The 13,626-nt window shown below is 35.2% G+C and overlaps 2 protein-coding genes across 5 annotated transcripts in view; one reads left to right on the top strand and one right to left on the bottom strand.

Moving 5' to 3' along the window:
* Window positions 1–4,018, top strand: part of Synd (protein kinase C and casein kinase substrate in neurons protein Synd) — a 60,672-nt gene extending 56,654 nt beyond the window's left edge. For 3 of the 4 annotated variants that reach the window (XM_018457910.1, XM_018457908.1, XM_018457909.1), the window contains 4 exons: window positions 12–122; window positions 1,849–2,009; window positions 2,086–2,246; window positions 3,346–4,018. In XM_018457910.1, the coding sequence (XP_018313412.1) occupies window positions 12–122; window positions 1,849–2,009; window positions 2,086–2,246; window positions 3,346–3,458 (546 nt within the window). In that variant the 3' untranslated portion in view covers window positions 3,459–4,018. The remainder of the gene's footprint in view (window positions 1–11; window positions 123–1,848; window positions 2,010–2,085; window positions 2,247–3,345) is intronic. The other variant, XM_018457911.1, reaches the window with a different exon arrangement.
* Window positions 4,019–6,375: 2,357 nt separating this feature from the next.
* On the bottom strand, window positions 6,376–12,731 carry LOC108729016 (zinc finger Y-chromosomal protein 1). The gene is made up of 4 exons (XM_018457917.1): window positions 12,109–12,731; window positions 11,888–12,031; window positions 11,345–11,431; window positions 6,376–9,342 (listed from the first exon to the last, which is right to left on the bottom strand). The coding sequence occupies exons 1-4, from the start codon at window positions 12,244–12,246 to the stop codon at window positions 6,664–6,666; spliced, it is 3,048 nt and encodes a 1,015-aa protein (XP_018313419.1). The 5' UTR covers window positions 12,247–12,731; the 3' UTR covers window positions 6,376–6,663.
* Window positions 12,732–13,626: the final 895 nt, after the last annotated feature.

The raw sequence follows: 13,626 nt of genomic DNA, 5'->3' as shown, positions 1-13,626 counted from the left end.
CTATTATGCAGGAATACACAGAGGAGTTCCGCGAGATCACGAAGGGCTCGAAGTCGAAGGAGGCGCTCCCGGCAGGCTCCATCACTCTCATCAATCAACGCCCGGTCGGCGAGGATCTGCATGTAAAGTTTTGTTTACACGTTACACACAAGACGCGCCAATCTCACTTTAACTGTTTTCCACACAATTCGCGCGCATCCAAGACCCACCCGCCTTACTTATATACCTATGCCGACGAGCCGGTTCGTCTCGATCGAATTGGTCAAGGGAAGAAAGAGAAAGATCGCCGGCACCGGTTAGGCTGGCACGCGACAGCTTTTAACGGATGTCCCAGCTGGCCGCGAGGTCATCCAGGATGGGTTTCCTTTCTCAGCTTCTAGCTCTTAACCGAATTAACCGTAATCCGCTCCGCTCTTGTGCTCGCACGTAATCGCACGAATCTGTGCCTAAAGGTGAACACGGACAGCCTCCTGTGGCAGGTACAGCAGAAATGAATTTACAAACTGAAGAGGTAGCGCGGCAAAGGTCTGAGAGACATCCGAGAGAGTAAAGAATAAAAAATCAAATCGGAGAAAGATTATATTCTTGATTTCTTTTTTCTGACATACCTCTTTCGAATGAGTTCATAATATTGTCATAAGATGGAAGAAAAATCGTACAGAGATAAAATAATATCGATATCTAACGAAAATAGTTGCGTCTTACAAATTGTTCTTAGCTAGCCAAGCTTAGAAAAGTTCTGAGCCTCGAAAGTTTGTAAATCGGTTTCTTACAAGATGCTTATTACCCTGCTCATGGTATATGGTATGGATAATTATAATATTATTAAGAGATATACGTGTATAAATCGTTAAATTTAGCTTAAGTCACATATGCCTGCAACCAATTGTTAAAAATCACTTGCAACATCTGCATGTTCAAAAATGTTGTTTAAAAATTACAATGACAGTCACATGGAAAACCAAATGACGGAACTAATACAGAGTTAATTTTGTGACTGGAAAAATAACAACAGAGTGTGCACCAAAACTGTCGTAATTTATTCCAGTTAAAAACTTCTTAATTTTGAGTATTTGTAAACTGTATTTTACAATAGACTTTTAACGTGTAGTAGTCGAGGTGACTATTTAATGGTAATTAAATATTTATATAGACATTGAACGCGAATTGTTACGAAAGAAAAACAAGTTTCGAAGGAAACATGACGGTTGCGGGCGATTCTGTATGTTAATTTCTTGCATGGTACAGCATAAAACTATTTGTACATAGTCGACAGCTGAATTATTATTCTTGCACAAGAACATCTTGTTTAAAATATGTCTCGTTAATAACGCAATAACAATGATCGGTGATATAGAATTAAAATGGCATTATTTTAACTATTCATTAATTAATCTGTCGAGAGGTATCATCCATTGTCACGATTGTCTATTTAAAGAAGCGTAATCTCGAATCTAATTGCTTTGTAAATACGCATTTTTTCAAATTGGTACATTTATCACAATGGGAATCCGGATGCTATCTTCTCCATAAAAAAAATACATAGACTTTATTTTATCGAGTCTTATCGTGGTCGAAGTAAGCCTCAAGAAAATAAATCTTCTTGAGGCATGCAAGATTATTGAGAAGATAGATGCAGCGAGATAGTGATAGCTTCAATCGCACATGCATCGTCGGCATGCTCATTTGAAGCGCAAAATATTCGCAGCGAACGACTCGTATCATTATATACTTGGTTGCACGCATGGCGTTTTCATCGAGAAATTCGTGCATCCGGTATCGCGGTACGCACTTACGCAGATTTCATCGAAACGTATCTAAGATGCTTCTTCCCTCCCGTTCAAACAGGAATATCCACCAGTCAATAACAAATCAAAATCGAAGCCTGCCGCACGGGTGATATCAGCGGACAGCAATCACGGAGATAGCAAAACGGATACCATAAGTTCCAGCAAGCAATCTTCAGAGAAGAATGAGACCGACAGCGTCAACAGGACTACGACTATTACGTAAGTTGTAAGATTCTCGCAAAAAATAAATTGATATTTGTATTGATATAATTTTATTAATACTTGATGATTACAGTAATGGTACCAACGCCAAGCAAGAATCGAACCCATTTGAAGAGGAGGAATGGGACGAGGACGGAGGTGAACCACTGGTCGACAATGGAGAACCTGGTGTTCCCGTACGTGCTTTGTACGATTACGAAGGTGCTGAAGCGGACGAGCTCAGTTTCAAACAAGGTATCAAATCAGAAAAGGCGTGGTCCTTTGCAAAATTTCAGACGCTCAATCCTTGAGCGGCTCGACTAAATTACTTGTTACGTTTAATAAAGGAGTGATATAATTCGACGATATAATTCGAACTCGTTCATATAATTAAGTCTGTATGAGGTGTATAGTCTCTGCAAAAAGTAATTGAAATTGAAAATTGATATTTTCCGTGTAAAAATGAATGTTTTATATATATATACGAGGGGGGACCCAAAAAAAACGGGAATTTCGTCATAACTTCTTTATTTCTCAATATTTTAACACCAAATTTTGATCACCTTCAAAGTATTCGCCATTGACCACAACGCACTTCTCCAAACGATTCTTCCATTGTTCAAAACAGTTTTTAAATTCACTCATCGGGATGTCCTTTAAGCCTTCCAGCGATTTTTGTTTCACCTCCTCCACAGTGGCAAAACGCTTTCCTTTCATATTCCTTTTGAGTCTGGGGAACAAAAACCTCCAAGTAGAGCTTCTGGTTGGCAGTTTGACCCGGGGGAACGAACTCCGCGTGCACAACACCTCTGCAATCGAATCTGCCACTGTGGAGGAGGTGAAACAAAAATCGCTGGAAGGCTTAAAGGACATCCCGATGAGTGAATTTAAAAACTGTTTTGAACAATGGAAGAATCGTTTGGAGAAGTGCGTTGTGGTCAATGGCGAATACTTTGAAGGTGATCAAAATTTGGTGTTAAAATATTGAGAAATAAAGAAGTTATGACGAAATTCCCGTTTTTTTTGGGTCCCCCCTCGTATATATATGTATATGTATGAAACAGTTCAATAAGATTAATATTTATATTTAACATGCAAATTTATTGTTTAAATGAAAATTCTTATTTTATCTTAATTATTTTTTTTTAAATATGTCTGTCTTTTATTGAGATAATTTTTTATCCAGGTTTTAAATTGTCGTTAAACTTTTGTATTACTTTAAAAAATATAATATGTAGAAAAATCCGTCATTCTTTCATTTGTTTAAAAAAAAAATACGTATGATACATCCTTAATATAACTTGAGCGACAATCGAATAATATTAATTTGAATTCCACTGAATTTTTTTTTCAGGAGACGTATTCGAGAAACTGGAAGATGAAGATGAGCAGGGGTGGTGTAAAGGAAGGAAGGATGGCAGAGTAGGCCTTTATCCGGCGAATTATGTAGGCTTGGTGTCGCAATAGATTAACTAATGCAAAGCCAAATCCACAAGTTAGTTACTTAAATATGTAATCTCCGCGAAGAATAAGATTGCGTTTCATTTCTCTTCGCTATTGTTTGCGCGAGTAGAAATTTCGCGGGACGTCAGTTTCGCGGCGCCCTGTAGAATTATGTGGCTTATGATGAATGAATTGAATGAAGAAATGAGTTACAGAAGTCTCTGAATTCGATACCTCTAGATGAAACGCAAACTGATTGTCAGCATTTACAAATTGTATAAATGGCGAGTGGCGATTCCATTTCAAGATCTTTCCTTCGCGGCTAGCGGGATTAAAATGGAACGGTTTACCACATGAAGATATATCCCCTCACTCAGAATGAAATTTGTTTTTAGATAGCTAGGTTAGTAAAAATCCTTCATTAGTTAGACTCTATAGATAAATATGGATTACACGCGCATGTCACGTGTATAGCAAGTTTAGAATATTGGAATATTGTACGTTTTATGATTCATTGTTGTAACAAAAAGAATCTTTCGATTGAAATGTGCGATGAGAGTTCTATTTAATTTATTGTTATTAAAGAAGTACTATTAAAAACTAATGTCTATATAAATGGTGTCATTGTACATAATAGATGTAAGAGCCTAGCAATACGTTAAACTATTAATTGTCATTTAATGAATTTGAAGTGTTACAATATATTTGAGATGAACGTAAAAAAACAGTACATAACTTTGAATGAGCATAAATTTCATATAAAAGAAATTCGGGACCTACAAATTAATAATTGTTTTATTTATTGATTAAATCTTATAGTCGAGATAATAATTTGATGAAATAAATATCAATTATCAATATGCTATAAAAGAAAAATATTTTCATCTAAAGTATATCGTATATAGACATACACATATACATATAAACTTGTATAAATCCGGTATGAGAATCGTTTTTGGAAGAAAATTTTATTTGTTTATTTTCATTTGAAAGAAAGATCCTCATATATTTCGGAATTAATTATAGTAAACATCGAAAATGATGAAAATGTCTCGCATTAACCGTTACTTTAATTAATATAATACATACCTACCAAATATCATGCATATGTATTGAATGAAATAAGTTTTTCTGAAACTAAATGTATGCGATTATAGAGTTAGCATGAATCATGTAAAAATTAACATATAGCTAACGTTTTTATTTTCAAGAAAACTCTTTTCGTAAAATACATCTTCCAAGTTATCTAATCCGTTAGCTGCAAAGTCATAGGGATACTTGATTTATGATTAATATAGGTATTGAAAAAACAAAGTATTCATTGCAAATACGTCGTGTCTATGTACACAGTATTTATGTAAATAATCGTATAGAATATATAGTAAAAATTATAAATTCAGTCTGATTTTTTTTTAAATTATTCATTTAATTAATCCTCCAAATTATCTTTTGTAAAGTGTGTTCACAGTTCCAAACACAAAGTTGTTAAGTATATATAAATTGTAGCTTGTGTATAAAGTTTATTATGTATGTTTAATAAATGACTTCTACATAAAAAACATTTTATCGATTTATCATATTATATTTATGAATTATTGTTTTAAATATACAGACGAAACTGAGAACAAAAATATCTTAAAAGATACAAGTACAATTACCTATACTTAAACTGAAAATAAGATCGAAGTTCTACGTGAAATATATATTGACATTACACAACTCGCCAAAATTAAAAAATAATAGACTATTGTTTTACATGCTGTAGCAGGAAAAACTTAAAAATCCTTTTGTTAACATATTTTTTTGACTGTAGATTATGTTTTGAACTGTAAATTATTTATACTTAAATTTTATCTCGGATTATCTTGCAAATTTATCGCTAATAACTAATAGGCACTAATTAAAGAAACACAATATCCTATATAATTAATATAATATCTTAATAAAATTTATTGTAACATTATACTTAATTATGCACTTGAATCTTATATTTAACGCTACTATTTATATTTAACAAGGTTTCAGTAAAAATATCAAGTACACATATTATCATTGTATACACGCATTTTAAATAATGAACATTTATTGAAAATAAACTGTTCTTTCAGCAATGTGATATTTATAAATGAAGTGTTTTGAAAAATTCTTGGGAGAAAAAAATGAACATTTTAAAATTAGCATTGCAAACGAAGAAAGTCCCAGTAAATTCATGAAAAAATTCCATCCAGCATATACATCTCTGTACTTAGAATTCATTTATATTATTCAGCTGGGGCTCATTTCATAATTTACATTAGCAACTTATGTTTTATGTCATATTTACATTTACATTAATATATATGATTATTCATAAGGACTTTAAACATAAAAATAATTGTATATACGTTTATATATTACGTATCAACAAAGTGATACGAGTGTCTTATGTAAAAGCTGTTGTCTTCACATCAGGGTTGGTAAAAAACATGTTTTAAACAATTTAAAGCCTGTTTAGTTGATGTTTTTAATGTTTTAAATATATTTTTTTATAGTACTGCATATTGGAAGCACTAAAAACATATTCAAGAAGAAACAATGTTTTATTCTTACAAAAAAAATATATATTGGTCTTTACCAACCTTGCTTCATATATATGTTTATTTTCTCCTCTTTTATTCTAATGTGTGTATAGACACACACACACACGCGCGCGCGCGTGTGTATATATATATACATATATACATATACATACACACACACATACACACATATATATATATATATATGCCAAATATTATTTCTTATAAATTAAAGTTTCAAAAGTTTAAACTTTTTAACGTGTACAAGCAGGATATTGTTTTATAAATTACATTATATTTGTATATAAATCATTTATGCACGTAAATCAGCAAAATTTCAAATTGACAAAATTATATAGTTAAATGTACAGCTAATTTGTACATTTCGTACAGAAAATTTATATATCCATGTTGTTACTGATAGATTTCAGCAACTATGGCAGCATACATTCGTAACAGAACATTACAATATTAGCTACGTTCGGAGAGCGCGGAGCTATCAGAATAATGCGTTATTCTATTCTTGTTTTATGTCTAACAAATGATAAAGACATGTAATGACGTAATAGCTCTTATAGTATACTTTCCGAACGCAACTCTCTGCTCATTATTATATCAAAGATATTTTGTAATTTTTATTAATATCTTCATATAAAACATTGTCGAGTACATCAATGAGTTGCAACGTGTTCTTGTAGATCCTCTAACGTGCGGAACGGTTTGTCACACAATTGACATACATGCGCGTTTGCATTATGTATGTCCAAATGTTCAGCTAAGTCCTTTTCCGTATCAAACAATTCATCGCAAAGCATACATTGATATTGATAAATCTTCATTCCTTGCTGCTCCCATTCTGCTATCGCGACTTCCTCCTCATGCGCATGCATATGCATCTCTAACAATATCTCCGAATCAAATGTCTCTGAGCATTGCCCACATTGATATAAATCGTTTGATTTATTATTATTCTCATTGCCTTGATCTATGCTAATCAGATTAGGATTGTCGTCTTCATCGTCAAACAAATGCTTGCCAACGTGCTCTTCTAACGCTTGATCTGACTGCAGAGTACTGCCGCAAATAGCACATTGATACTGCTCCTTGCTGTTGTTTTGTTCTCCTTCACTTAGATCATCGCAATGCTTCTGCAAGTGATCCTTCAGTATTTCCTCGTCTGTGAAGATTTTATCACATACGAAACAAGTATACGTTTCTTTAGGCTTCGTTAAAATATTTTCAGTCCTATCCAGCTTTACACCTGTACTAGTTATTTTATCGGACTGGATATCATTCTTCTCGTTTACAGTTTGCGTTATCGTTTCAGTTCCCTGGGCTTGATCTTGAGCCTTCTGCGGCGACGCGGATGCAACCGCTACAATTTTCTGCAACGTATCAGTATTATTCAACTTTTTGTTCTCGATCACGTTTAGTTTGAACTTGGTATCGTGGTTCTCCAAGTGCTTCAAGAGAAGATTCTTCGCGCGGAACATGGAGTTGCAGACATGACACTTGAACATTTTACATACGTGCGTCTTCACAAAACGTGCCTCGACTATCTCGTGACATCTCTTGCAGCGCATCAGCTTCTGCTTAATCTGTGGTGGCTTAATCTGTTGTGGCACAAGATCAATTTCATTGTTTTGTAGCACAACCTGCACGACGGAGGCACCCGGTGCCAATTTATGAGTGCGAACGTGCATCTCGACCTCCATACGACTGTGAAACGTTGATCCGCATACTCCACATATATGATTCTCAGCTATGGTATTCGCTGTTTTGACAATCTTTTCAGAATCAGTCTTTTGTTCATTTTGTTTCTTTTCCATCGATTTGCCAATAATGATCTGTCTCGGTGTATTCTTGGATGTTTTTGAGTTGGTCGTTTTAGGTGTTGGACACCATTCGTTGGGATCTTCAATGGTTTCTTCATTTGATACTTCGGAATCGGAGTCTAATGAGGCATATTCACCGTATCTTATTGGAATTATGCTCGCACGTTTATTACGAGTGATGAATGGACTGGTGAGCTTGCTTCTTGACGAACTCAGATTTAACGTACGAACGTTATTAATTTTATAATGCTTACTCTCCTTTGCTATATCTAGACGTTTTACCATAACCTTCGGTTGATAACTGGGCAACTTCGCTAACACTGATGAAACCTTGGAACTCTGACTGTATGCATCGCTCGTATTACCTTCAAATGACACGATATTTTTCTTTATAGCTTTTTGTATTATATCTTTCAACTTCTGGTCGAGTTTTTCCCGGAAGAAAGTAGCAGAATCTGTTTGAGTGTTATCAGTTTTATTGGTTTTCGCGTCGTCATCGTTCGTGCTGAATAACTTGTGTTTAATTTCCTTTTGGACAAAATCTGCCAATTCGCATTGTACGCGTTTCAAAACCGATAATTCATTACCTTCTACTTCAATATTCAAACATCTTTCAATGAACTTACTGTTGGATTTGCTATTGTTTTGGCTTGTAGTTATCACGGGATTTACTCTACGCAATTGAACCGCATCGAAGATATCAGTATTCCTCTCCCGATTGTTTTCGTCAGGACTAAAGATTTTAGAATCCTTCATTGAATTATTACACTCTGCTTGTTCATTGTTTGCGTCTACAAGAATCAACGTAGACGTTATACAGAACGTAGTGTCACCGATCACTAGCTCGGATTTCAACGAGCTAGGTTCAAAAGTTTGGTCATCATTTTGCTTTTCGAATTTTTTCTCGTCATTTAATGTAAAATTATTTGTTAACAAAGATGGGGAGTTTTCTATCGAGCTGTCTATAGAGGACCTATTTTTCGCGACAGTATTTTTCTTATTTTTATTGTTTTGGTTCAATAAACTTTTGTTATTGTGTTGCAAAGTACTTCTCGTTCTACGCGCGTCGGAATCTACGTTTTTATCACGAAGAACATATTTCTCCGAAAGACTCGTCTCTAGATTTTTCAGCACCTTGGCTATTTTCTTTTGTCTCTCTATTTCCTTATCCTTCGCACGAGCCTTCTGCACGGGCGATAATTGCATTTCATCAGAAGCTATGGAATCTGTATCGGACACATTCTCTCCTATTGCAGCCAAAAGCGCCTTCTTCCTCTCTACCCAACGCTTCGTAGACGCCTTCCTCCGTTCGATATTTCTGCCACGTCTTGCAGGCAACAATCTAGCTCTCATTGGTCCTGAATACATTTTACCTTCTGCACGCTCTTCGTCATTTTGCGCATTCTTTTTCGACTTAGATGAACTTTCGTTATCCGATATGCATATTGTGTCTATTATAATTTGGCTTGTGTCGCAAGCAATTTCCAATGAAGACGTATCTATTCTTGTTTTTTTCTGAAATAGAACAATTAATTTTAGGTTGAGTAAGATATTTATCAAGCAGATACAAGAAGTTTGACATAGGAAATAGAAGCCGCAAATATCTAAGGAAGGAAAATTTGAATAAAATAGAAATAGGAGAGGGTGTAGGGGGTTGATGAAACTTAGGTGTGGAAATATGGAAAAAGGAAATAAGTACTAGCTAAGTGAGGAGAGTAGAGATTTGTTCGCATCGCATGCTCCAACATGTTCCAATATGCTTCTACCATAGCTCTTACTCATTCCAATGCACTTGATAGAGTGAATAGGAGCTATGGTAGGAGCATGTTGGAGCTTGCGACGCGAACAAACCTTAGATGTATATTTTGTGGAGTAGGTGCAGATTGCATGGAACATTATATGGAATAGTGTCGGAAAATAAATAGCTGGTTCAGGATATTAGGGAGGAATAAAAAGGAAATATGGAGTACTTTGGAGCGAGGAACTGGACTCAGAAAAATGTGAGTTTTTTCTAAGAAAGTTGAAGAAAGGGAAAATGAGATTAGAAAAAAGAATGCAGAATCTGAGGGAACTACAGAGGAGGTTGGCACAATTTGATGTAATTAGACAGCAGCAAATTAAGATAGAACGATAGCAGAATGCAGCTGTGATTATATTCCGTAATATTTCTGTGATATGTAAGAATAAGAAATCTTTCTCTTTTGTGAATAGATCATTAGATAGATATAGGAATTTATTGTATAGAAAGAGATGTGTTGTAGCGATAGGATAGTGGTATGGATGGACGAGTGTAATTAAGTTTATATTTTGTAAATCAAGTCCCTTTTTGGCGATGTAAGCTACATTGCTAAGAAAGGACTTGTTTACATATATATATATATATATATATATAAAACACATTACATATATACATGCATTTTTACATGTATATATACACCGACCTACGGAGTCACCTTTCGTGAGCAAATAGAGCGGATTGAACTACGGATTGAACAGAGCGACCACGACCTATGGTAATTTGCGTGGATACGTACTTATTCAGTTGATCTTTAGAAATTAATATCTTCTAAAATTTTACAAAAATTGTAAAATGGTAAAGGACTCTGCAACTCAATTCAGTCCGCTCTACCTGCTAACGAGAGGCGATTGGGAACATCGTTGGTCAGGAACACCTGTATATACACTACTCAACAAAATTAAAGGATTATTTGTTCCATCCTGTAAAAATAAGCAAATTTTAAGATAGAAGAACTTAAGATAGAAGAGCTATTTAAAAAAGCATTTTACAGCTTGAAATCTGTACTTTTCAGATCGCTATTTTAGAAAAACTACTCACTAGTTTGTTCGCGTCGCAAGCTCCAACATGCTCCAACGTGCTCCTACCATAGCTCCTACTCACTCTATCAAATTCATTGGAGTAAGAGCTATATTGATATGGTAGGAGCATATTGGTACTTGTTGGAGCATGCGACGCGACAAATCTACTGATATTTTATGAAGTTACACAAATATAAATGAAGATACATCATTTCTGTACGATTTTTCTTCACCGAGTTATTCAACATTGAAAACGATTTTTTTTGCTCCAATGTTGAATAACTCGATGAGACAAATCATACAGAACTCAATAAAAAATTAAAGGTAAAGATTCACTTTTTCGAATGTTGTAAACCGTATTTGTGTACAATTTTCAATTTGCGTCGTGGAACTTTGCAAATTTTGTAAAAAATTTTGAGATTTGATACATCTTATGTTTGTGTAACTCCATAAAATATCAATAAGACCGTTTCCTAAAGTATCGACCTGAAAAATAGATTTCAGGCTGTAAAATGTTTTTTAAACATCTTGATACAATGATTTTTGACAAAGTTCTCCTATTTTAAAATTTGCCTATTTTCGCAAAGTAGAACAGATGATCCTTTAATTTTGTTAAGTATAAATATATATATATATATATATATATAAAGAAAATGTTATAAAATATAAAATCAATATTATCAAATTTATATGAAAATACCTTCTCAATACTATTATTCTGGCTGTTTCTACGTTTCCTTTCTGCATCTTTTGTTGTACAACTGCTATCCTTCAAAGAATCTTCAATCTAAGACGAAAATAAAAAATATAAAGCGCTTAAAGCAACAAAAGCCTAATATACAATTTACTCTGCTTCCTGTTTCTTGCCTTCCAATTTTTACCTCTTGCTTTTCACTTCTTATTCCGTTTCCTCATTTTCTATCGTCCAAGATAAAAGTTGATAAACTGCGTTCGGAAGAGACCAAAAATATGTGACAAAATACAAGATTGTTAATAAAAACATATCATTAAAAAAAAAAATAAGAAACAGGAAGCAAAGAGCATATTATAAACCAGGCTTAAAAGCCGATGAAGCTATATCTGTTCCTTTTTAAAAAAATTCTGAATTAGTTCTGAAATAATTCATTATGTTAGAATGAAACATGCTATAGCTGTCCCACCCTAACTTATTGCATCAGTACACACCAGTTCAGAACTTGAGATAGAAAAAGAACAAATCTAAAGAGATATTCCATCAACTTACAGTGTTATCAGACTCTTCCAACATATCTAGTTGTTCCAGGGATTTGTTGGATTGTATGAACTGTTCTTTGAACTCGCTCCACATGTTCAGCTTGTACAAGCATACATGACACACAACCCCCGGTAGATTTTCTTCATACTTGATCTGTGATAGACAAGCATAAACGTTCAAACATGCAATTTGACAGAAGGAACCAATGAAGTACAAAAAGGGGGACTTACATCAATGCGAGTGCAGTTGATCAAGTCCTTGAGCTTGGCTTCCAAACGTTCGTCTTGCAGATTGGTCATGCAGCCTTGGTCAACCAGACAAATTCGGCAACGCTCGGCCATGTTTGGCGTCTCGGGTTTACTCGACATCGTTTCGATAGTCGCGGTGACTCGCGGTAGCTCCGGTTCAGGAAACAAACTCGACAACGCTCCTCAATACGTTGCTCGTGTTCCCGCAGCGGATTCAGGCGGGCTCCCACACTTCGCCATTAATAACCTTTTTAGAGCTGTTTCGTCCGATTGCGAACGTAGCGTGAATATGACACAGAATATGATGCACGATTTGTTAACGACCGACTCCGACGACCTCTCGGCCACTATATTCAATGGAACCTTATCCTGCCTTGTTCCTCACTTTAACTTATTCGACGAATTCTTAGTTCTTAACGCGGCAATAGAACACGTTCGCCACAATCGCAGCCACAAAGCGCGCGGAACGAAAATATGGCGCACTCAATGTGCGGTGCATAGTGCGTAGTCGTTTGATACGCGACGCGCTAGCCGTTGGATGAAAACGCTTCACGGCGATTCGTGGATACGTGGGACGCTTCGGCGAAGGATTTCCTATTGGTCCAGCTCCGCCAATTCGCCAAATTAAAGACGCGTTGTCTTCGTTCGCAAATTAATGGACGGGACTGACGATGAGCTATCGCTCGAAATTTTCCGAGAACTGTCGGGAACGAACCAACGAGCACCGAAATAGACCTCCAAATCGATCAAAATCGATTTTTGCGCGTAATCGCGCAGATTTCCAGGAGACGCGCATCACAGCGATTTTCGAGGCTCGGAGAGTGCGATAAAAAAACTAATTATGTAATCAATAATTTACAGTACGCATATAACGAATTTTATTTCGGTTCCTCCTGCTGACGTATCGACACAGATTTTAATGGCCGAAATAAAATATGTCGATAACAAAGAAGAATATTAAATTAAATATCGTCACTGTACAAATAAATGCATTATATTGCCAAATTAATAAATGATTGTGTTCAGCAGAAAAAGCAGCTCAGATTCAATGAGAATTTAAGGGCAAAATCAATGATATTAAAGAATCTTACAATTGCAAAGCTGTTCTTTTTGCTGAATACAGCCATTAGGTCTGTTTACATTGCTTGAAATTACTAAAAATACTTGCACTCAAAATGAGACAAATTATATAGACATTCGAGCGTTGAAGAGGAAGAGAAGATGCTGAGTGCAGAAAGTGCAAGCAACGCGAACAGACCTAACGATTTTCTTTTATAAATATAAGCATTGGCGTAGCCAACGTGGGACTGGGAGGCCGCCTCCCCCTCCCCCCGATTTTAAAGATAAAAATTAAAACCGCTTAAATGGACGCTTAATAAGTATTCACAAGAAAAATTAATCTTAGAAAAGAAAGAAAGAATTGGAGATGAAAGTTATGGAAAGATTTTCTGAGAATCTGAGAAAGCTAGTGTTATAAATTTAAGCTTTTCCAATTCGAAG

This window comes from Mycetomoellerius zeteki, unplaced genomic scaffold, assembly GCF_001594055.1.
Source record: "Mycetomoellerius zeteki isolate Tzet28-1 unplaced genomic scaffold, Tzet1.0 scaffold69, whole genome shotgun sequence".
Lineage (NCBI taxonomy): Eukaryota > Metazoa > Arthropoda > Insecta > Hymenoptera > Formicidae > Mycetomoellerius > Mycetomoellerius zeteki.
Note: the sequence above shows the minus strand (reverse complement) of the source record. Positions and strands in the feature narration are given on the sequence as shown.

What these genes read in the sequence shown, in the direction of transcription:
- LOC108729016 (XM_018457917.1), bottom strand. Translation starts at nt 12,246, where the DNA reads ATGTCGAGTAAACCCGAGACGCCAAACATGGCCGAGCGTTGCCGAATT. An exon ending in TCAACTGCACTCGCATTGAT is followed by an intron (nt 12,032 to 12,108) that starts GTAAGTCCCCCT and finishes TGTCTATCACAG; the next exon opens with ATCAAGTATGAAGAAAATCT. An exon ending in AGAATAATAGTATTGAGAAG is followed by an intron (nt 9,343 to 11,344) that starts GTATTTTCATAT and finishes GTTCTATTTCAG; the next exon opens with AAAAAAACAAGAATAGATAC.